This window comes from Neoarius graeffei, chromosome 28 (assembly GCF_027579695.1).
Source record: "Neoarius graeffei isolate fNeoGra1 chromosome 28, fNeoGra1.pri, whole genome shotgun sequence".
NCBI lineage: Eukaryota > Metazoa > Chordata > Actinopteri > Siluriformes > Ariidae > Neoarius > Neoarius graeffei.
In genome coordinates, this window is record NC_083596.1 from 50,882,012 (window position 1) to 50,906,529 (window position 24,518).

Sequence of the window (24,518 nt, forward strand, 5' to 3'; positions counted from 1 at the left end):
GTGGATCATCAGTTCCAAAATGGCATCATGAGAAAGAAGAGAGACTGGAACATTCCACAGCTTCAGTGTGGAACAGATTTTTTTTCCCCCCTTTTTGTTTTGATGGAGAAATCTCACACAAAAACCATCAAGTTTCCTGATTTAAAATTAGTTTATGGTTCGAATTCAAAATGAGCAATAGTTTGTTCGCTTAGAGCAATCGGCTATATTCAACACTAGCAGAGAACAGCAGTGCTAACATGCTAGCTCAGAATGAGCACAGAAGCTATCTTCAGTGAAAATGTTACCATCTTTCAATCCAATGTGGGAGTCACAGAGCTCAGATTTTCACACAGCATTTTTAAAAGTTTTTTTTCCCCCTCCAAATTTCTAGTTTTTCTCTTTCGATAAACTGTATTTACGCACAAACACAAAATTTCCGTCAAACACAAGTGAATAGAAACAGCAGTAAAGAAACAGTTAATGCTAACATTAACACAGAGAGGAAAGAAACCATCAAATATTTAGTATTCTTTTTTCTTTCTTTTTTTAATAACACTCAACGCAGATGTATACAAAGATGCACAAAATCTGTATTAATGTTTAACAGTAATGTAAATTTTCCTTAACAGAGTAAAATACGGTCCTTTTGATTACACAAAACTCTTCTCAGAGAAAAAAAAAACCCATCATAAAACATCATAACTGTATTTTCTGGAAAACAACAGTCTTGTTGCTAGCTACAATACTTCTCCAGAAGGTTACAGAAAGCTCGATGGAGATATTTGGTATTTTGAGTTTTTTATCCAATATTTTTAGATCCAATACAGAAATATCTAAGACACTCAGTAGCTCGCTACTTGATAGCTACTGAATATCATGCTAATGCAAGTCACTTTGCTAATTTGGCCTCTGTTCACGATTGTTACTGAGAAAAAAGTATAAATACTAACAATCAGGCTCACGTTCGTAACTTGAGATTTATTTTAGCCAACAGTGAGACTAATTATATCAGCACTTCAAATGGCACATAAATAACAAATTATGATTTAGTCGTATAAAGTTTGCGTGGGTAAAACTCAAGCATAAAATGCTGTGTGAAATAAAACCTCGGTTTCTGCATTAACATTAAACTGACACACAATTTCAAACGTTTCATCAGAGATAACTGGGTGATGAAGAAAATCTGTACCTGATCACTGAGGAGCTTTTAAAGCCGAAGCAGAGCACATGAGAAAAAAAATCGTATCATATAAAAACAGATAAAGAATATATCGTTTTTTTTTTAAAAACTGCAATTGCATGTCGACATGCAATAAATAAACTGCGGTTCAAAATTTTAGAAAAAAGTGCACTGAACGTTTGTAAAGAGAAAGCTGAGAAAAACGAACTCGTCAGGAAATTATTATTCTTTTTTTTTTTGGTAAATTCTTCTCCTGTGCTCAAGAAATAATGCTGAACTTCACTGAAATGTGAGATTATATTTTTGTGTGGAGCTGCTCCATGAATAAAAAGAAACTTCTTTAATCAGGTCTTCGATTTCTTCTCCTTCCTGTCAGAGGAGGGTTCAGCTTTACGCTTGTGGGCCTAAAAAAGAAGGGAAGAGAAAATAATAATAAATAATAATAATAAAAATAATAATATACACACACACAATATATGTTTATTTTTTAATTTATATATACACACACACACACACACACACACACAAACACACAGTGGTATGCAAAAGTTTGTGCACCCCTGGTCAAAACTGCTGTTACTGTGAACAGTTAAGCAAGTTGAAGATGAAATGTTCTCCAAAAGGCATAAAGTTAAAGATGACTCATTCCCGTTATATTTTAAGCAAAAACTATTTTTTATTTTCATCTTTTACATTTTCAAAATGACAAAAAAGGAAAAGGGCCCGAAGCAAAAGTTTGGGCACCCTGCATGGTTAGTACCTAGTAACCCCCTCTTTGGCAAGTATCACAGCTTGTAAACACTTTCTGTAGGCAGCTAATAATCCTTCAGTTCTTACCTGGGGGATTTTCACACACTCGTCCTTGCAAAAGGCTTCCAGTTCTACAAGTTTCTTGGGGGGGTCTTGCATGCACTGCTCTTTTGAGATCTATCCACAGATTTTCAATGATGTTTAGGTCAGGGGACTGTGAGGGCCCGGGCAAAACCTTCAGCTTGGGCCTCTTGAGGTATTCCATTGTAGATTTTGAGGTGTGTTTTGGATCATCGTCTTATTGTAGGACCCGTCCTCTTTTTAACTTCAGCTTTTTTACAGATGGTGTGATGTTTGCTTACAGAATTTGCTGGTATTTATTCGAATCCATGCTTCCCTCGACCAATGAAATGAGCCCTGTGCCACTGGCTGCAACACAACCCCAAAGCACAGGAAAAGTCCAGAGGAGTTGTTTCCAAAATGCATCAGGCTGGCTTAGATGTTCATTTGCAAACTTCAGACGCTGAATTTTGTGGCTCGGACGCAAGACAGGTTTTCTTCTGATGACTCTTCCATGAAGGTCACATTTGTTCAGGTGTCGCTGCATAGTAGAACAGTGCACCACCACTCCAGGGTCTGCTAAATCTTTCTGAAGGTCTTTTGCAGTCAAACAGGGGGTTTTATTTGCCTTTCTAGCAATCCAACGAGCAGTTCTTTCAGAAAGTTTTCTTCATCTTCCAGACCTCACCTTGATCTCCACTGTTTCTGTTAACTGCCATTTCTTAATAACATTACGATCTGAGGAAACAGCGACCTGAAAACACTTTGCTACGTTCTTGTAGCCTTCTCCTGCTTTGTGAGCATCAATTATTTTATTATTCAGAATGCGAGGGAGTTGCTTAGAGGAGCCCATGGCTGTTGATTTTAGGGACAAGTTTGAGGAGTCAGAGAATTTATACAGCTTTGAAATCTGCATCATCTGACCTTTCCTAACGAAGAATTTGAACAAGCCACAGCTCAATAAGCTAATTAAGGTCTGGAACCTTGGGAAAAGTTACCTGAGAACTCAAATGTATTGGGGTGCCCAAACTTTCGCCGGTCTTCCTTTTCTTTTTTCACTCTCCAATTGTACAAAACAAAAATACACAAATCTTGCAGAAAACGCTGAAATGTCTCGTCTTTACCTTTATGCCGTTTGGTGATCAGTTCATCTTCTGCTCACTTAACTATTCACAGTAACAGACATTTTCAGCAAGGGTGCCCAAACTTTTTCATGCCACTGTATATATGTATTTTTTTCTTGAGAGAGAGAGAGAGAGAGAGAGAGAGAAGGAAAAACAAAAGATAGTGGAAGAGAAGACGAGACGTTACTGATTGTCCTTTGGGAGCTCTTTTCTTTTTCTCCGCTTTTTCTTTCTCCTCGATCTCCGTGTTTTCTTTCTCGATCAGAGAGATAAGTGTGTTACAGCGTCTCTGAAGCTCCTGAGAAAGAAACACACACACACACACACACACACACACACCAACTACCAATCAAAATAGGATGAGTGTAAATGGTGCCTACGCAAGCAGAACACAGAGGTACTGCTTATTGGCACAGGTCATATTCATTCACTTCACACACACACACACACACACACACACAGACCATGGCCGTCCTGGACTTGATGAACCAGTCGAAGCGGAACTGGGGCGTGTTCCTCACACACTGCCGCAGCTCCTCGTACACGTTCTCCTTATCAAAGCCCATCTTGTGCAGCATGCAGATGAGAAAGCGATCCTCCTCCTCCGTGTAGTTCTTTCCTTTATTCGTGCCGTACTGGATACGCAACTGGTGGAACGGAGCTTTATACCGTGCTATCTACACACACACACACACACACACAAGTAATTCCAGCTTCTATTAATTACAATATAGTGAAGTCAGGAAATGTTTTATCTGTTCGATGAGCTCATGTACTCAATATTCATACAGATGTGAAATTAAATTAATTAATCCTCGATTTAAAGCACACGGAGACTGAGAATCATTCATTACGTTTAAAATTTCGTAATATCTACTTTTAATCAGGGATGTGATTTGGGGCTGGTGAAATTATCTGAAAATTTTAGCCGGGGGTCTGGGGGCCACAGGCCCCCAGCTGGTCCAGGGCAGCGCCCTGGTGGGGGGACAAGGGAGGGTGAAGCCCCCCGAAGCTCCTGGGTTCTGGGGTTTTCTGACTTAAAAATTGTACTAAAATGGCAAGCAAACACACAAGAAAAAACTTGTCATGATTAACAAATTCAAGCCAATTTAATGGTCAACATGCAACTCTGAGCCCCTACAGTAAATTCAATGATTCTTAACTGACAAAAAGCCAAAACATGAAACCTAAAAATGTCATTCTAAATTAAATCATCTGCTTTAGAATAAATAGAAAACTGTATAAGGAAAAACAAAATTTATACTTTCAATGACTGTAGAAGTTGAACATACCTAAATGTGCCTTTTCAAACAAACATGATGCAACATAAGAATTCATCCACCATTATTTATTAAACTCTATTGCTCCTGGTAGTCTCCCGGTTTGCTTCTTATGTATGGCAACTTCTAATATTTGATTAAGTTACTGCACACCCCGTTTAGACAGGGTAACAGGATTGACACAAAAAAATTAGTCATGCATAGACTACTTACCAAAACTGAAATTTTTAAGTAAATATTCTCAGATTCAGTTCATTCTGCCATCCATATAAAAGGTGAGAATATGTAGATCCTTGGCAACAAATAATTTCAATAATAGCTTTTGGGAGCATTTATTTTTGTTATGCGATTAATCACGGTAACAGAACTGACACAAACCTCTGGGACAGGTACAAAAATTAACAAAAAATCAAAAAATATCTTTTCTTCATGGCATTTTCAATTTGTGACATCATATGTCCATTGTGGTTTCCACAGTCTTGTTGTTGACCATGAAAAAGTTTCAATTCCACCTTTGTCTAACATTAAGAATCATGTCTGAAAAAAAAAGTCTCTTTTCAGTGGAACAGCCATTTTTGCTCATTTTCGACCCTAAAATTTGCTACAAAATGCACATTTATGAACCAAAGTAGTCAAATTTTGAAATGCACGGTAGAACTGATAATGTTTTATCATATGAGACCATAAAAAGGTTTTAGAAATCTCAAAATGTAAACAAAACACGTCCGGACAAAAAAAATATGTTTTCTGTGAAATTGACTCGTATACAGAACTACAGTGTTCACTCACTTGAGGATTTTCATATGCAAGAATAAAAATCACTTTCACTAAACAACATTCACAAAAAATGTGTTTGCAATTACCGGTAATTGGGCTCCACTGTTTTTATCATTTCAGCTGCGCATCAGACCCTCGGCCAACTGAAAATGTCTTTCATGCACTTTTCTCCCTCATGAGAATTTTGAAAAGTTGGCAAGTATGTATTATTTGCACCAACATTTTAATATTGAATAAACAAATCAAAAATGTGTATAATTACCTTACATCCACGCTGTGGGAAAAGTTTTGAGCGAAAATTAAAACTAACTTGGAGTGAAAAAGGTGAAATAATCTGTGATGAAGTTGGCAGAGACTCTGAGGTAAAGTGAGAGGAGGCGGGAGGGGGGAGGGGTCAAGCATCACTGCCGCCTCACAGACTCACTTTCCCGGGTTAAACTCCCACCACTCCCCCTCGCTCTACACCACTCCCCCTCGCTCTACACCACTCCCCCTCGCTCTACACCACTCCCCCTCGCTCTACACCACTCCCCCGCGCTCTACACCACTCCCCCGCGCTCTACACCACTCCCCCGCGCTCTACACCACTCCCCCTCGCTCTACACCACTCCCCCGCTCTCTACACCACTCCCCCTCGCTCTACACCACTCCCCCTCGCTCTACACCACTCCCCCGCTCTCTACACCACTCCCCCTCGCTCTACACCACTCCCCCGCTCTCTACACCACTCCCCCGCGCTCTACACCACTCCCCCGCGCTCTACACCACTCCCCCGCGCTCTACACCACTCCCCCGCGCTCTACACCACTCCCCCGCACTCTACACCACTCCCCCTCGCTCTAGCTTTTGTTTTGTTTTCACTGAGTAGCCATTTTGATTTGTAAACTAGAGCCGTGATTTAAACTGCTGTTTCTTCGGACATAACTAAAACAAACTGAAATAAAAACCGCCCCTTCTTTTCTCCTCAGAAGGTTTAGCCTCCGATGCTAACCTTTTCACCACAGCTTTCATAGCGTGCGCATGCGCATCCAGGAAGCAACAGATGGCGCGAGGCCCCGTTGCCACGGCAACCTTCGTCACTCCGTCGCACGTGCAGTGACGCCATCACCACTCACAGGCTTATTATGGGGAAAGAAATGAGCTGGGTTGTTTTTCCTTCTTCCCCATGTTTATTTACTTTAAAAACACACACCAAACTGATGATCAGGTGCATCTTTACGCTCGATCACGGAGGCTGCCATCTTTCAACTCTTTGTTTGAAGCGAGCTTATGTACAGCTATCTAACAAGCGCGTTCATTGGTTGTTACAGAGCGATGGGCCAATCACGTACCTCGTTTCATCCCAATGACGGAATTACTGAAAGTTGGAACGAATAGGATATGAATGCGGATTTTTGAGCGAAAAATCGGAAAAAAATTTTTTTTTTTAATTTTGAGGTGAAAAAAGCGGAATTCCGTGAATTCGCGGAAAAATCACATCCCTGTTTGAATTGATGTATTTGTTTTAAACACCAGTAATTACTAGGAAATAACATGAGACCTTCAGGCTAAACATTTAAGCCAAAGATAATTAAAACTGCATGACACTGGACTTTGTCATAATAAATTAAATAAGATCTAACTATTGGAATTAACAGTTAAACCTATTTCAACTGAAACGCAATTCAAACTATGTGATCAGGACGAATGCACAGTGATCTTTCAGTGTCGTATGCTGATGGAGTAACTGTGTGTGTTTTAATCCGACCTTCACATCAAGAGCTTTTTTAATGCTGATGCGTCTCTGGATTCGAGCTTCTCCCCTCTCGATCTGCGCCATGATCTTCTCAATGTCCTGCAGTTCGTTACAACGCTCCCAGAACACAGCTACACACACACACACAGATTTTTTCACTTTTTTACACCAATGCAGTTTTAGTTACCACACTGAGTGAAATATGAGTGTGTGTGTGTGTGTGTGTGTGTGTGTACCTGAATACTCAATGACCTCCTCAGGTGTTTTGCCCTCCACCTCGCGGGCAATGCTGTCTATATCGTCTCGGCCGTATTTCTCATTTGCTTTGATGAACTGGTTAAAGTCACGCTTGTTCCAGCTCGTAAAACCCTGAAACACAAACGCACAGGTCACAGTGAGTTCATATATGTGTGTGTGTGTGTGTGTGTGTGTGTGTGTGTGTGTGTGTGTGTATGAGAGAACACATGTACCTGTGTGAGCAGTTTTTCCTTCTCCTCAGTCTCTTCAGGTGTGAGAGGTTCTGCTTCATCAATCTTCTTCTGTTCCTCTTTCTGTACCGGAGCTGCATTCGGGATGTCCGAGGCCCTTGGAACCTGCGCGTGCGCACACACACGTGCTTCTATAAATATATATCATGCTTTATTGTATTTATGAGGTTCTTCATGGGCGGCACGGTGGTGTAGTGGTTAGCGCTGTCGCCTCACAGCAAGAAGGTCCGGGTTCGAGCCCCGTGGCCGGCGAGGGCCTTTCTGTGTGGAGTTTGCATGTTCTCCCCGTGTCCGCGTGGGTTTCCTCCGGGTGCTCCGGTTTCCCCCACAGTCCAAAGACATGCAGGTTAGGTTAACTGGTGACTCTAAATTGACCGTAGGTGTGAATGTGAGTGTGAATGGTTGTCTGTGTCTAATGCCGCTTTTCCACTACAAACGCGGCTGAGTCGAGCTGAGTGGGGCTGTTGGAGTTGCATTTCGACTACAACCGCGCTGAACCGTGCTGGCTGGAAGTGGGTGGACACATTGGGTGGAGTTAGCGAAAGTGGGTGGACGTCACGTGATGTCGTTAAGCGGCGCAAACAGTGACATCAGTGATCTTTTAAGCGGTAGTCTCACGACCCGAATAGTAAACAATAAACATGGAGGACATGGAGTCGTTAGTGTTGCTGGTCTTGGTGCTGTGGCTTGTTGTCACCGACAACGCCAACAGATACTGGCAAGAGCGTATAGATGAGGCGAGGCGCATAAGGCTTCATAATTCTCGTAATTCGTAATTATTCTTCTTCCGGGTTTGCGGTGTTTACAGATCCCAGCGTGCTCGCGGGGCGTGTGTGGGCATGTGAGGACACTCCTCCTCACCAATCAGTGCACAGGGGAGTGTCTGCTCACGCCCCCAGCCTCACTCGGCTCGCTTTGGCTCGCTTCAGCCCCACTCCAAAACGGTGCGAGTTTTAGGGGCTAAGCAGGGCTGAAGCGAGCCGAGTCGTGCTGTTTTTTGGTAGTCGAAACGCGAGCCGTGTCGGGCTGAAGTGAGCTGAAAAAGGGTAGTGGAAAAGGGCCATATGTGTCAGCCCTGTGATGACCTGGCGACTTGTCCAGGGTGAACCCCGCCTTTCGCCCGTAGTCAGCTGGGATAGGCTCCAGCTCGCCTGCGACCCTGTAGAACAGGATAAAGCGGCTACAGATAATGAGATGAGAATGAGGTTCTTCATACACTATATACACGATATACCTGAAAAACGAGATGTTAAATATAATTCTTGAACAGGCCACACATTCTAGACTTCTAGAATTAATTTAAAAAATAAATAAATGAATAAATTAAAAAAAAAAAACACCAACAACTATGCAAAACAAAATAAATATTAAATTAAAAATTCACTATTAATTAATAAGTAACTCACTTGTTATCACGAGTAAACAAGCTTTTCTATCTCAAGATAACGCAATCGTTTTCTTATCATCAGAAAAGTTACTGCAAGCGCAGCCACTCTCAGCTTCCACAGAAATGCAAGCGGCGCTGGCAGCTTTGTGGATTTGTGGCCAGAATGGAATCGAACAGAACGGGAGGACGGCTGGACCTTCGTTTATTTTTCAGATGGATGGATGTCTAAAAATCTTCCAGACCCAAACAGACCAGAATTACCCTTACAAAGTAAATCTTAACTGACTAGTCAGAATATCTTCATATTTTTTATTGTATTTTATTTGTCAGGGACTTTACAATATTACTGCAGGTCCCTTTGGTGGTTTCAGCGCGCTGCAGCACCATCTAGTGGCGGTGGTCAAAAAAGCTCCAGTTTCATGTCTGCTTCTTTCCTAGTTTTTTTGTTTTTCTTTTTTTTCCTTTTTTTTGGGGGGGGGGGGGGGGGGGCGCTCCCATTGTGCCATCCCTCCTGTTAAAAATTAACCATCTGCCTACTGTCTAGAACCCATTTATCAAACGAGAAGACACCGAACCATCGAGCACACGCCGGTTACTCTAGAACTGGCAAAGCATTCTAAAACTCACGCAGAACTTTCAGGATAACAATCAAAGAAATTATTCGCTCATTAGGTGGTATTCAACAGTGGTGTGTGTGTGTGTGTGTGTGTGTGTGTGTGTGTACCTTGTATCCAATGGTCTTTCTGTAATGCAGTATCTCCAGCTCCAGCAGCTCGAACAGACGTGGAGGGAAAAACTGAAAATCCTGAATATTCGGCTGCTTTGGAGGACGAGGGGCCTGAAACAGAGACGCGCTCAGTGTACCTGTGTGTATCGAGGAATTTCAAATAAAACACCATAAGAAGTGTACGCACACGTGTGTGTGTGAAAGTGTGTGTGTATACACTGCAAAAACTAGCCATCCTAATATAAGGAAAAACATAATAAATTTGAGAATATTTAGACTATAATCAAGTGAAATAATCTGCCAGTGCAGTCAGATAATTACACTTGGTAAGACATCTTAGAATAAGTTGGTTGCAATCTAGAACTAGGTTTAATAATCTCAACGTTGGTGCCTTGTTTTCTTCTAATAAGAAATGCTCGATCGTTTCAACTATTTTCAAGATATTTTCGCTTGCTAAGATATCATTTTTTGCAGTGTACCTTTGGAGCTCTGGGCTCGCTGACTCGGAGCGCCTCCCTGAAATAAGCATCCACGGCGTAGTTTGCTTTTCTCTCTCTCTTAGGAGGCTCGATCCACTCCATCATATTCATCTACAACACACACACAGTTTCCACAAAAACTACTAAAACTTTTCGCACTAGAACACTCGAGCTGAGTTTTTCCCATCAGCCATTGCTCCAGTACTGAACATTCTAACTGGATGAATTTCACTACAAACAGAAACTTAGCACAGTTCCCGCCCACAATGCCACGGTAACCAATAGGAGCACAATTCCCACCCCTGATGCCACTGGAAATGACAAGAACACAGTTCCCACCCCTGATGCCAATATAACCAGTAGGAGCACAGTTCCCGCCCCCAGTTCCTCACCTTCTGCTTCTCTCTGTAATCCTCTCCCTCGAAGTTGTACAGGCTGGTTTCCGTGGCGCCCGTATCCATGGTGAAGTTTCTGAGTGAGCTCTCGCCCAGGTTCTGCATCCTCTCGTTCATCTCTGCCGTCTGGACACGAGTTTATGCAGAAATAAACAGATCAGACATTGAATCAGACACCGAGGCTTTGACAAATGCCTGTCAAACAAGCTCATTAGCATACAAGACCACACCCATCGAGGCAGTTCTGACAGCATTGGATGCAGAATCTTATCATGCTTTTTCGGCTGCATGTTTGAAGGCACGGTGACTATCAGCCGTACCGTGTTCAGTGTTTCACAGCACGTAAAGTTCTGACCTTTTTGGCTCCTCTCTCCAGGATGGTGTCAATGTCTTCGTCCGTCAGCTCGCTGTCTTTAGAGGCGAAGACGTGCGTCGCTCCGTGTCTGATCATCTGCAGCATCTCGTCCTTCCCCAGTTTATTCTGCTGCTCAATTAAGCGGCCTGACACACACGCACACCTTTGCATATATTTTTAGATTCTGATAAACATTTTATTATTATTTGAGTGTTTTTCTCTGAAAAACTCTGCTGCTATGATACAATCCCACTCGGCACCTCAAATAACCGTGTCCTGGAGTACTAATGCCGTTACTGAGTAAAGCCTCACTCACAACCCTCCCTAAGTGTTCTGGACATGCACGGGTCGCAGGGTTTGGTAGCTCGCAGCCGTGCCGCAGTGAACCCGGGGGAAAGTTTGGGGGAGGAGTCCGGGCAAAGTACTTGTCAAGTACAGGTTGCACGCCTGACTTCCTTGAGGCGTGGGGAAAACTGTGCCGTTAGCCCATGGAAAGCGTATATGTGACGCACGTGATCAGGGCGTGTTCAGTGAGTGTGGAGTGTAAGAGACTTGCATTTTACCAGTTTCCTGCGCTACGAGTTCAGGCTGCACTTGTGAAGCGTGTGTGATGCATGTGATTCACACGTTACAGTCACTCATAGTGGGTATAAAACTCTCAGCTGTCCCTCAGCTGAAGAACATTGGATATTCCGTGGGAAAAATATAAAATTTTCTGGGACCCAAGAAGAAGCGAGCAAAAGTGAAGTGACCCAGCCTGAAACAGCAGAGCGGGAGGAGGAGGAAGAGTTTGATGATGATGGTAGCAGCACCGGCGAGCCCTGCACGGACAGGGAGAAGTTTGCCTTCAAGCCGGCAGAAGGCACAGCAGCCTGCCAGAGGGATTTCCACAGGTAAATACACATTCATTTCAGTATCTATATGCTTATGTGATTAATATTATAGATGCTGATTTTCATGTATGTTTCAGCTAACGATGCCCAGAAGTGAGGACACTGCAATCCCATCACCGCTGTCAGGCCATTGTGCCATGCTCAGTGATGAGGACAAGGACATCCTGACACCCCGTCCCACCACTCAGCAGGAGCAGGACAGCAGCTCGGAGTCACAGTGTGTTTCAGCGCTCAAACTGTTGGGCTATTTAGTTGGGATGTTTTACAGTGTAATAAAATGCGTTATTGCCTTATACTCATGTTTTATTATTTGACGTTTGCATGGTAAATTAACATAGACTCAGATAAAAACAGCAAATGAGGTGGTCTTCTTCCCTTCTACAATGCTACACGCTACATGATCGGTTCCTTGGTTCCTCGCCAATATATATACCCAGAGTCTTGCCCCTCGTGTCGCGCGCAGGTCACGTGTACGCCACACATAGGGGTAGAAAGTGAGATGTACACTACCGTTCAAAAGTTTGGGGTCACTTTGAAATGTCCTTATTTTTGAAAGAAAAGCACTGTTCTTTTCAATGAAGATCACTTTAAACTAATCAGAAATCCACTCTATACATTGCTAATGTGCTAAATGACTATTCTAGCTGCAAATGTCTGGTTTTTGGTGCAATATCTCCATAGGTGTATAGAGGCCCATTTCCAGCAACTCTCACTCCAGTGTTCTAATGGTACAATGTGTTTGCTCATTGCCTCAGAAGGCTAATGGATGATTAGAAAACCCTTGTACAATCATGTTAGCACAGCTGAAAACAGTTGAGCTCTTTAGAGAAGCTATAAAACTGACCTTCCTTTGAGCAGATTGAGTTTCTGGAGCATCACATTTGTGGGGTCGATTAAATGCTCAAAATGGCCAGAAAAATGTCTCGACTATATTTTCTATTCATTTTACAACTTATGGGGGTAAATAAAAGTGTGACTTTTCATGGAAAACACAAAATTATCTGGGTGACCCCAAACTTTTGAACGGTAGTGTACGTCTGTCTTGCGGGCCGCATAAATAGCAAGTGTGGAATACTTGTGTAGGACTTCTGAGGCACGTCACTTGTACAATGGCCGTGCGTCACTTGTGCGTCTTACCGTCTTCACAAAAAGCCCCTACTAGCCTCGCTGCTGACTTGGTTCAGGCGTACAAAAGGAGTACGGGTCCCGTACGGTACGTAGTGTATGCGTTCTTGATTTGTTGCAAGACCCGTAGAATTTGCATGTGCAGGACCAAAAGTCTCCACGGGCAGTCTGCGACCTTCTCCGGCGCTGAACACACGCAAGTGTCACGCAAATCTCAAGCACGGTTTTGCCAAATTTTTACCGTAGACCACCCGTAGCAGCACGTACGGCGGGATGTGAGTGAGGCTTAATTCATACGATACATGTTCATTACCAATCTATGGTAAATACATAAAGCTGATGCAAATACAAAACTCCACTGCCATATCGGATCAAATTAAGAGTTCAGCAGTGGCTGATGTTAGTGTGTGTGTGTGTGTGTGTGTGTGTGTACCTTGCTGGATGACGATAGAGTCGAGGCGCAGCTTCATCTCCGCTCTCTCGACGATCCGTTCCTCCACCGTGTTCTCCGTGATGAGTCTAAACACTCGAACCGGCTTCTTCTGACCGATCCTGTGAGCGCGATCCTACATCCAACACCACAAATACACACTGTATTGATGTGTATATATGTGTGTGGTGTGTGTGTGTGTGTTTAACGCACCATTGCCTGCAGGTCGACTTGTGGGTTCCAGTCCGAGTCGTACAGTATGACAACGTCAGCAGTTGCCAGATTAATCCCGAGTCCTCCTGCACGAGTGCTCAACATGAAGATGAACTTCGTGCTGTCTGAAGCGTTGTACGTTTCAATCGCTATCTGTAACACACACACACACACTTTATAAATCACAATGAAAGTGATGCAGATCTTATAACTCCTATATTATCCTGGTCGTAATACACATGTCTATTAGGGTTTTTACGGTAGCTGTGCTAATCCTGTACTTACGATAATAAGCTCGCTTGCCGAATGTCGGGAATAAGCTGTACTATGCTCACCTTCTGGTCCTAATCTAGGAATTTGAAAATAGGGGACAGATCCCTCACTAGTTGTAGAAACAGGGGACAGAAAATATTAACCTGGGTAAAAATATCCCTCATTTGTTCCAGTTAGTGGGGACAGAAAAATAAGTAATACACTGGTAGATATTTTCAAGAGTACATCTATAAACAGAACAGTTTTATTAATCTTTACTTTTAGAATATCATTAACATAATACTAAATTGAACTTTCAACAAGAAAAATTAAACAAATTACTCAAAAAAAAAAACAAAACAACAACTAGCAATCATGTAGAATGTGTAAGATTACCAGGACTACAAAAATGCAGAAAAATAGGCTTTACTGATCCAAATGCTCCTGTTGGTTGAAAAGTTAAAGTGCATAGAACCTCACAGCACAACATGAAGTTACCTTAAAATATAATATAAATGCCTCAGCTTTCATGTAAGAAAAAAAAACTATTAATACTAGTACTGTGTGCAGGCAGTCTCTCCTGAAGACTAAATTAAACAATAATTATAAACTAATAAAATAAATGGCTCAGGCTTCATAGAAGAAAAAAACAATTTGAAGAGAATCTCACAGTATGATGCTGAAGCTGCCTAAACAATGGAAAATAAAATACCATTTTGGCAAAAATGTTGGCATCCATTAATTTCTTGTATTAAGTAAAAAATAAAGTGCACACAGTCCTTCACTGTAAACATAACACACTTTCAGTAACAGAATTTAAGCCTACATAAACACTGACTCGCACATCATGCAGTGTTGCCAGATACTGCTGACGTTTTCCAGCCAAAATATGTTCAAAACCCGCCAAAATGCACTTAAAACCACCCAATCTGGCAACACTGCGCACATGCTGCTTCTCTTGAACGTATACATGGAAGTAAGGCGGAAGGTAGTTTGTCGACGTCACCTCAAGATGACGCCAACGATTGGATATAATAGTTCACAAAACTGTTTTACCCGCTAAATAAACCATTCGGAATACTTCGGTCCTTTCCGATATTTTCCGATTGGTGTGTAAACAACGCTATATTTACCGCAGTGCTTGCTAGCGGGTGTTGACAAATTGATGCGCACAAGATTCAGTAAAACGGGACTACACGCTCTCTACTTATAAATGCGCGACAAAATGAATAGATACGCGATATCACTCTCGCGCCCAAAAAGTGGATGTGCGACAGACAGATAAAAAACACGTATTATTGCGTATTACGCACCCTAGATTAAGCTCTGTGGTCACTTGTCAATCAAAGTATGCACTAACCATGAAATACACTCATTATTTTTAATTCTGTAGCGAGATAAAGTTTAGAGGCGGAGCTACACAGGGTTGAGATAACATTGCTAATCTTAGCTAACGCTGTAAATGTCTGAGCGCAAGTGCCGAGCTAAGTGTCATGCGCACAGGAGAAATTTTCTAGCGGAAGGAGATAACGGCGCATGCCGATGACATCAGAGGGCGGAGACTGGCTCAAAGAACAAACTGGGTGTGCACCTGTCTGTCCTCGTGTGGTGTGTTTCCGTCCAGTCTGCAGTACTCATATCCTCTCCACATGCAGTAATCCTCCAGAATGTCCAGCACACGCGTCATCTGACTGAAAATCAACACCCGGGAACCTACACACACACACACACGCACACACGCACACACGCACACACAGAGAGAGAGAGAGAGAAAAACAGATTTCCTAGTGTAGTACAATAATCTCCAATTTATAAGAACAACAGGTATCATATCTCACACACACACCTTGCTCGTGGAGTTTGGGCAGCAGTTTGTCGAGCGCGAGCATCTTGCCGCTGTTGGTGACGAGGTGTGTGTCGGTGGTGTAGGGCGGTCCCGGCTCCGCTCCGTCGAACAGATACGGGTGATTACAGCACTTCCTCAGCTGCATCAGGATGTTCAACAGCCGCATTTTATCCATTTTACCCGCCGAGTTCAGGATGTCGATGTCCTTCATCAGGATGCGTGTGTACCTGCACGGATAACAAACACACACACACACACAATCACGCAACACGCAAAAGTTCATGTTTTATATCTAACACTATGTTCTGCTTCTATAATCACTCAACCATACAGGACATAAATCACATCATTCTCACTCACTGTCATCGAGCAACAACCTCACCAAGCCCCGCCCACAGACTTTTACACACTTTTTATAGACTGTTGCTCTAGTACTTGGGTGGCCAACCCGCGGCTCGCGAGCCGCATGTGGCTCTTTGCCCGGTGTCATGCGGCTCTTACGTTCATATCGAAGTTTGTGGGGTTTTTTTTTTATGTGCGTGTGCGCTTTGCTTGAGTTCAGTATGGTATTTTCGTCAAATACATCTTCGCTTTGCTTGGGTATATTACGGTATTTTCAGGTCATGTCAAATGCGCATGTGCGTGAGATAATCGCTAAGTTTTTGGGCAAGGTGTATCTTGTGTCAAGTAGCCTCTCAAAATGGCAATGAAAAAATGCACAGCCAAACGAAAATATGAAGACGAACATAGGACATTTTTAACAGAGTAGGAGAGTTTATACTTTTTTGTTGAACGTAATGGCAAGCCATTCTGCCTTATATGTCAGTCGTCATTAGCTCATTTCAAAGCTTCCCGCCTCCCTGAATAAGCAAGGAGCCAGATATGCAACACTAATTGAAAACCTGCACGAAAGCTTTGTAACCCGGTTCCATGATATACAACTGAAAAGCCCACAGGTTACGGTCCTCGTCGACCCATTCAATGCGGAGATGGACTGTTTGAAAGCCCCGCTTGTCACAGATGAGGCTGCGGCTGAGTTGGAGATGATCGATCTTTGTGAGGAAGACCAACTGAAACCTGTTTTGAGGGAAGGCACCATTGAGTTTTGGAAAAGTGTGCCATTGGAAAAATACCCGAATGTGAAACGGGCTGCGCTTAAGATACTGTCAATGTTTGGGTCAACATACGTCTGCGAGTCTGTGTTCTCTACCATGAAACACGTGAAGTCAAAGCATCGTTCTGTTCTGACTGAAACCCATGTGAAAGAACTGCTTCAAGTGGCAATGACGGAATACAAGGCAGATTTGAAGAGGATTGTTCAAGGCAAGGAATGTCAGAAGTCCCACTAAGCAACATGCATAGTACGGTAAGTGCACACAATATTGATTGCTGTAAATGACTGGCCTGTGGTATTAGTACTGACTGAAGGAGTAAATTTCTCTCATGTTGGCGTGTGACATTTACTATTAATCTGGCTGAGCAGAGGTGCGTGTTTGAGCGTGTGTGTCTGTGAGGGAGAGAGAGAGAGCGAGGGAGGGGGGGCGATGTTCATGTGCGGTCATGTGTATGGTGTGGCTTTTTTTTGGTAATGCCATGAGTCCCACTAAGCAGCATGCATAGTAAGTGCACACGATGTTCATTGTTAAAAATGACTGGCCTCAGCCTGTGGTCTTAGTACTGTAAGAGTAAATATGTTGGTGTGTGACATTTACTATTAATCTGGCTGAGCAGAGGTGTGTGTGTGTGTGTGTGTGTGTGTGTGTGTGTGTGTGTGTGAGAGAGAGAGAGAGAGAGAGGAAGGGATGGGTGATGTTCGTGTGCCCATGTGTATGATGTGGCTCTTTGCGGTAATACAGTAAAAAATGTGGCTCTTGGTCTCCAACTGGTTGGCCACCCCTGCTCTAGTTGTTACGGCAACAGTCTCAGAAACCATCATTCGGCTCTTTTTAATTCATTCTTCAAATTTTCACATTAAGTTCAATCCCACTTCCTGTAAGCTGTCAGTCATCTACGATGGAGAACGACTCCCACCCCCGACAGGACTCCTTCAGCGGGAGGCTGCTCCACCCCAAGTGTGTGAAGGAGCATTACCGCAGATCACTCCTTCCTGCAGCTGTTAGACTGTCCAACCAGCACTGCTCACAGCAGACTCACATCTGGATGTCTGTCGATAGTTGTTGCTTTGTTTTCTGTTTTTATCTTTTGCAATTTACGACCACCTGATATGCGCAAGAAGTGTGTTAATTCCTCTAGTTTAGTATTTATCTGAGGTATAATATATATTTTTTGTTTGTGTGGCTTGATATGTTCTTCTTCTGCTCTCCACTATGCTGCTGCAAACAGGAAATGTCCCCATTGTGGGATAATAAAAGTCTTCTCATCTTCTCTTATCTTTTCTGTACTTGTCGTCATGGTTACATGGGATCCGGAGTTCTGATTGAGGACTGCAACTGACAGCCAATCAGAAATCAGCATTTCCTTATTTACTTTACATCTGCTACGCAGTTTTACAGGAGGAAAAAAAAAATCACGAGGTTTGAGATTGAGGAGCGCGTCGGCAGCGCATGGCTTCCTGACGTGAGCGAGGACGTCGAGGGAATAAAGATGGGATGCTACATTAATACGCGTTAGACAAGAAATGAATGATGAAGAGGAAACACTTTCCATTCTCTCTGCATTTTGCTCAGACCCAGGTAGATCTTCACTTCCTTTTTGGGAGGAAGACTCTTTTCCACTTCCTGTTTGATCCGACGAAGCAGGAATGGACGCAGCACCTGAAAACAGAACACCACACACCCACATAATTCTTAGGTATGTCTAGTTGGAACTGTATTAACTTTTTTTTGTAAATTTACCATATATACTGTATGCTGTGTGTGTGTGTGTGTGTGTGTGTGTGTGTGTGTGTGTGTGTGTCTCACCGCGTGCAGTCTCTCCACCAGCTTCTGATCTCCCAGACAGTTGTTTGTGTCAAACCATGAATCAAAGTCCTGAAACACACACATACACCAGTCAGTGAATATGTTTAGTGTGTGTGTGTGTGTGTGTGTGTGTGTGTGTGTGTGTGTGTACGACGCTCACAGAGGCGGAGTTAAACACATCTGGAAGCAGGAAGTTGAGTAGAGACCAGAGCTCGTGCAGGTTGTTCTGTAACGGAGTTCCGGTCAGTAAAAGACGATTCGTTGTTTTAAACTCGCGGACGATTTCAGATAACTGACAGGGAGAGAGTGAGTGAGAGAGAGAGAGAGAGAGAGAGAGAGAGAGAGAGAGAGGTTTTGTTACAGTCATTCTACTATTACTATTATTGTTTTGTTGAAAAAAAATTAGTTTTATTGTTCAACTTTGAATAAACTAAATATTTTGGCGTCAAGGTCGTACCATGTTTTCACGCTCACCTTGGACTTTTCGTTTTTGATGCGATGAGCCTCGTCGATCACCAGGTACCTCCAGTTAAACTTCTTAAACACTGATTTCTCTCTGATCACCATCTCATACGACGTCACACACACGTCCCACTCACCCGGCATCATCACGTCACGGATAAACGCTGCCTACAGAACACACACACACACACACACACACACACACACACACATTAAACTTTGATGTTTAGAGTCAGAGAGAGAGGAGAGTGAGACAGGCTGACAGACAGACAGATGGGAGGGGTTTAAGAGTCTCACTCGAGCGTCTTTGTCCCCGATCAGACAGACGGCTCTGAGTGACGGAACCCAGCGTTTAAACTCGTTCATCCAGTTGTGCAGTGTGGATTTGGGCACTAGGACCATGTGTGGGCCGGGGATGTTCCTGTAGTGCTTCAGATACCCAAGTAACGCGATCGTCTGCAGGGTCTTCCCCAAACCCTACACACACACACACACACACACACACACACACACACACACACAGCATGTGTAACAACTGTAAACATATGCATAAGTATATATACACACATACAGAAGTGTGTGTGTGTGTGTTACCATTTCATCAGCCAGGATGCCGTTGATGCCGTTCTCATAGAGAGAAATCATCCAGTTCAGTCCTCTGATCTGGTAATCTCTCAGAACGCCGTTCTTCACATCTACACAGCAAATTAAACACTCAGTGTGTTAGGGTTGGCGGTGGTGCAGTGAAATTAGGGTCCAAAAGCAGAACACAGACAATAATCCAATAAATAAGGTGATTTAATTCAGGGAAAAAAGGGTGTGGCAAATAGATAAACAAGACAAAAAACAAATGGCAAAAATAGTCCAGGCAAAAACAGACAAACAACTAGACAAAAACCATGAACCAGAAAAAACGCTAGTGCAAAAACCACGAACAAGAAAAGCAACTAGAGAGAAAACCCATGAGAAGCAAGAGCGGCACAGAAACGGCTAGAGTAGCAAACGAAACGTTCTGGCGAAGTCCCTGTCTGAGAACGGCGATTATATACGTGGCAGAGAAAACCAGGAAGTGAATGCAGGCAAGATGGAATACCCGTCCCGGATCCAGATTAGCGCTGACCTGGGCGATAAGTAATCTCTGGAGTGGAAGTCCAAGGCGGAGCATGACACAGCGAGTCAATTTATCAATGAATCAATGATCTAATGAATCAATCAGTGAACCAATGAGTCAACCAGCCAATAAATCAATCACACAATCAATCTACTGATTAATTCAGCACTTGGACGTCAATCAACTCATAAATAAATTTATCGCTCAGTCAGTAAAGTGAAACAATTGATAAATGTACTGACTCAGTGACAGATTTATCAATTAACCAATCAATGAGTCAATTAATGAATCACTCGGTGACTCAATTAATCAATTAAGCAGACACTAAGACGACTGATCAATAAATCAGGTAACTGTGTGTGTGTGTGTGTGTGTGTGTGTGTGTGTGTGTGTGTGTGTGTGTGTGTGAGAGAGAGACTCACATGATGGTGACTCCTCGAAGCGGACGAGGATGTTGGTGGCCTTTCTGCTCTCTGACAGCAGCTCCTCATCTTCCTCCTGCTCCGTACGCCGATGACGATTACTGACCAACACACGATCAATAATCAATAATCACACACACCCCTGCTTTATGTACATTATTATTCAAATTATTCTCATGTGATTAAATACTTTGATCGGTATAAAAAGTGAGTCAAAATAACATCCACTTCTGCTTTTCCGTCTTTACTCTGATCGCTCGTTTCGCGCTCCCAGCTGTCTGTGTGCTTTACCTTTTATTGAGTTTTGTGGGTGTCACGCTGGATCAGAAACACACTCTGCACTTTACATGTGATCAATATTTGCATGCGAGGACAATGAAATCAGCGTTTTGTAAACCTTAGAAAGTTTTTGAAGATTTGATTTTGGTCTTACGCAAACATTTACACACAACTTTAATAAACAAGGCCCTGTGTGTGTGTGTGTGTGTGTGTGTGTGTGTGTGTGTGTGTGTGTGTGTGTGTGAGAGAGAGAGTGACTCACTCCCCCACTGACAGCAAGCTCTGTTTTTCATCTGGTTTCACTCGAGGTCGACCGAGTCGCACTTTCAGGGGAGACGTGGGAGATTTTACACCGGCGGGCTGAATGAAGTGAGCGAAGAGCTCAGTCTGTTTTAATAGAAACTCAAACCTGTTCGCCCGATCTGCTTTCTACACAGAGAGAGAGAGAGAGAGAGAGAGAGAGAGAGAGACACACAAACTGACATTCTGTCTCAAACTTTCAACATTAAAATTAAAAATTATCAAATTCATAACTTTTTCATTTTCTCTGAACAGAACCACAGAATAAACGACGTTTGGACTTTAGAAGCGTTGTGTTTTAAATTGTATTAAACACATACACACCTTATACAACATTCATTACAGTGTTATAGAGCACAAAGCAGCTGTAATTAACACTCACTCTTTTTTCTTCATACTCAGGATCCACTGTTGTTTCTTTCACTGCGGCTTTTGGAGGCGGAGCCAGCTGGAACGGATGATCCTACACACACACACACACACACACACACACACACACACCGCTCTATTATAAACATTCCTCACCACTGCTTAACCTCAGATCTCTTCCCGTGTTTCATTCAAGGGGCAGTTAGTGATTTTCAGTGCCCTCTGTTGGCTCTGAGGAAAACTGCAGCAGAACTTCTGATTTAAAGGTCAAAATCTAATTTGCAAACTCAACATACAAACACAGCCCAGTGTTTCTGCTATGTACAATTGGCTGCGGCGGGCCGCCGCACCTTGATTTTTGCTGCCACACCTTCAGGAATTCCTGAAGGGGGGCCGTGGCCCGGGTAACTTTTTGAAAATTATTTTTGAAAATTATTTTAAAAAATAGGCTAAACCAATATTTTTTGACGTTGAGCGGACTCGAGCCTGGCATGAACCGCTCCGATGCGCTATAATGACACCAATCTATCACCAGCCAATCAGAAGACTTAATCAAACGCATCCCCCGCCCACCAATCTATCACCAGCCAATCAGAAGACTTAAATCAAACGCATCTCCCGCCCACTTGTGTCCGCGTCTGAGACGTTGAATTTTCTCAGAAGGAGGGAAGTTGTTGACTGAGGTAAGACTGTGTGATAAATTAATGAACGACTAAGAGAGGAATTTCAACATATAGGGCTTAAGTTTGTTAGCGTTAAATAAGCATTGCTTGTACAGTAGCGTTATGTCTTTACAACGTTGACCCACTTTTAACGTGCCGAGTACCGACTGTAGCCGCTAACATGCTAATTAGCTTGCTGTCAAAAGTGCAAAGACCTTAAATTGCTCTGTGTAAATTAGAAAATGGCGCAACTTCCTCTGTAGCCGTCAGCTCAACTTGTCTTGAGTTTTGAGCCGATCACAGCAGGGCAGCACTGTGGCCTGAGGTAAAACACGATAGTTTAAAGTTTGTTTAAATTACAAAAATGAGTAACCCAATGACTGTCTCACATACTCTTCATATACTCATACTGTTTAAGTAATGCAATAAAACTAATCTTTAAAAGTGGAATTTACTCAAACTGTTTGCACAGAATGAACTTTGGGGTTAACAGTGTAATAGTGTTGCAGTGTTCCGCAAATTTGCAATTTAATATTTCAGATCTTGAGACATGAAAGTGCTATTTTAAAAAATAAAAGGTCAGAAATGTTTTCTTTGTCGTCTATTTAGTTCATTTTATTTCCTCAATAATTTTCCTTGATTGAGAAATGGGTCTGGGCTCTTATGGGTTAATCAGTAGCCTGCATGCTAGTATATGTTCCATTTACAGTCAAACATTTTGATGGACTCCAGGCTCAATTTTGATGAATCAAAAATCTGCGTAGTAGTACAGTCTGAAAATGCTCTCGCACATTCGGTGTCAATTGAACAAAAATTATGGGAGGATATAGGTTTAATAAGTTTTACAATTTTTGAAGTGAGTGATGGATTGATAAGTTTAGATGTGTTCAATATTTTCTTATCTTCAGACATAATATTGTAGATGTTTCTTTACCTGCTTGATAGTTTTGACCGGGACTCCAATCTTCCTCAGAAGAGTCATTAGTCCTTAAATTAAATTCATTATAGACATGAACTTAAAATCATTGTTTTATTTTATGGCCTCGGTGCCCTGGCTTTTGGCCTTCGTGCCCTCGGCATCAGCAGAGCGTTCGTTTTCCACACTTCGTCAACTGAAATCATACCTCCGATCCACAATGACACAAAAGAGACTGAATGACTTGATGAACTGCCATATTCAAGTCAAGTCAAGTTTATTTGTACAGCGCTTTTAACAAACATTGTCGCAAAGCAGCTTTACAGAATTTGAACGACTTAAAACATGAGCTAATTTTATCCCTAATCTATCCCCATGACTATTCACCGTGACATTCTGGAACAAACTGACATGACCGCCATCGCAAAGGAGTTCGTGCAGGCCAATGACAGATGCAGGCAGGCCTTTGGGAAGTTTTAAGCGCAAGTCATTGGTTACTTCTATTAGCACCGCCGAGTGCACTGCTTCCTCTGTTTTCAATGTTTCTATACTGCATTGGTACTGATACAAGCAAGTTGTTTAAGTTGAGTTAGCCTACTACCGAGGTGCTTTTGTTGTGTACTGTTGGCTGTTTTAGCATTTTATTCTGCGCAGTTATGTGCTGGCATGTTGTGGGCTAAAGTCATGACCGATGGATTAATCTATGTATAGCCTTCTGTGCTGTTGACTGTTTTTATCCTCGTACTGGGGTGGGACGTCTGAGCGCAGGTCTTGCCACCGCACCTTCAAACATTTTCTAGGGGAAACACTGCAGCCATCTTTAATATTAAATGAGTTGTAATTTAAATGTCTTTAAATTAAACACCAGATTAATGAATAGTCAAAAAGTTCTACCATGTAAACTTGTGTAAATTGAAATTTAGGATTAATAAAACAATATTAAGGTTATTTGTTTGGGGAAAAAAGTAAAATTTCACAGAACTTTTTAAGGACAACGTTCTGACTCCACGAGCTCGACTGAAGCGATGCCTAACTGTGAGTTTCCTTTTCAGGAAAAGAGGCAGGAACTATTTCTAGATCAGAAAAAAATAAGGCAGAAGTATAAAATAAAGAAATTAGTACGATTAGAGCTCTTTAGTACGATGACATTTTAATAATAATGTTTATTATTATCATCATTACATATATGATTATTACAGGTCAAGGACCACGTTTGAAAAGGTACACACTGCACCTTTAAAGGGGAACTGAAGTCATTTTTAAACTTGCTTTATTTCTTAATTAACGTGTTATTCGATTACGTTTTTGGTTTTATTAACCTTACATCGTGACTTGTATTGGCATAATACACTTATCGGCCTTTTCGGTTTTTAGCCGTGTTGAATGTAGTTCGTTTGGTCCACGGCAGGCGTCGCTTATCCGCACGATCTTCATGAGACTTGTGCGAGACTTCAAATGTGAAGTGTCAGCGCCGCCATTTTGAAAACTGTTTACACAGCGGCCAGATCATTCCAATTTAGATTCATTTTGAGATTTGCCAGCTTCATCAGCGATGGAGATTATTCCATACGACTTCGAACCAACGTGGAGTAGAGAAG

The 24,518-nt window shown here is 42.4% G+C and overlaps 1 protein-coding gene across 1 annotated transcript in view; it reads right to left on the reverse strand.

The window, feature by feature from the left end:
* Positions 1 to 502: 502 nt before the first annotated feature.
* smarca1 (SWI/SNF related, matrix associated, actin dependent regulator of chromatin, subfamily a, member 1) overlaps positions 503 to 24,518 on the reverse strand; it is a 32,248-nt gene continuing 8,232 nt past the window's right edge. Inside the window, exons 2-24 of the mRNA XM_060912825.1 lie at positions 21,356 to 21,436; positions 20,936 to 21,102; positions 20,395 to 20,495; positions 19,456 to 19,556; positions 19,159 to 19,338; positions 18,874 to 19,029; positions 18,560 to 18,691; positions 18,400 to 18,468; positions 18,142 to 18,252; positions 15,479 to 15,704; positions 15,224 to 15,345; positions 13,381 to 13,533; positions 13,171 to 13,303; positions 10,720 to 10,865; positions 10,362 to 10,490; positions 9,970 to 10,080; positions 9,488 to 9,601; positions 7,359 to 7,481; positions 7,125 to 7,257; positions 6,901 to 7,019; positions 3,561 to 3,773; positions 3,284 to 3,394; positions 503 to 1,566 (exon numbers count right to left, since the gene is read on the reverse strand). Of these exons, the coding sequence (XP_060768808.1) occupies positions 1,507 to 1,566; positions 3,284 to 3,394; positions 3,561 to 3,773; positions 6,901 to 7,019; positions 7,125 to 7,257; positions 7,359 to 7,481; positions 9,488 to 9,601; positions 9,970 to 10,080; positions 10,362 to 10,490; positions 10,720 to 10,865; positions 13,171 to 13,303; positions 13,381 to 13,533; positions 15,224 to 15,345; positions 15,479 to 15,704; positions 18,142 to 18,252; positions 18,400 to 18,468; positions 18,560 to 18,691; positions 18,874 to 19,029; positions 19,159 to 19,338; positions 19,456 to 19,556; positions 20,395 to 20,495; positions 20,936 to 21,102; positions 21,356 to 21,436 (2,991 nt within the window). The 3' untranslated portion in view covers positions 503 to 1,506. The remainder of the gene's footprint in view (positions 1,567 to 3,283; positions 3,395 to 3,560; positions 3,774 to 6,900; positions 7,020 to 7,124; positions 7,258 to 7,358; positions 7,482 to 9,487; positions 9,602 to 9,969; positions 10,081 to 10,361; positions 10,491 to 10,719; positions 10,866 to 13,170; positions 13,304 to 13,380; positions 13,534 to 15,223; positions 15,346 to 15,478; positions 15,705 to 18,141; positions 18,253 to 18,399; positions 18,469 to 18,559; positions 18,692 to 18,873; positions 19,030 to 19,158; positions 19,339 to 19,455; positions 19,557 to 20,394; positions 20,496 to 20,935; positions 21,103 to 21,355; positions 21,437 to 24,518) is intronic.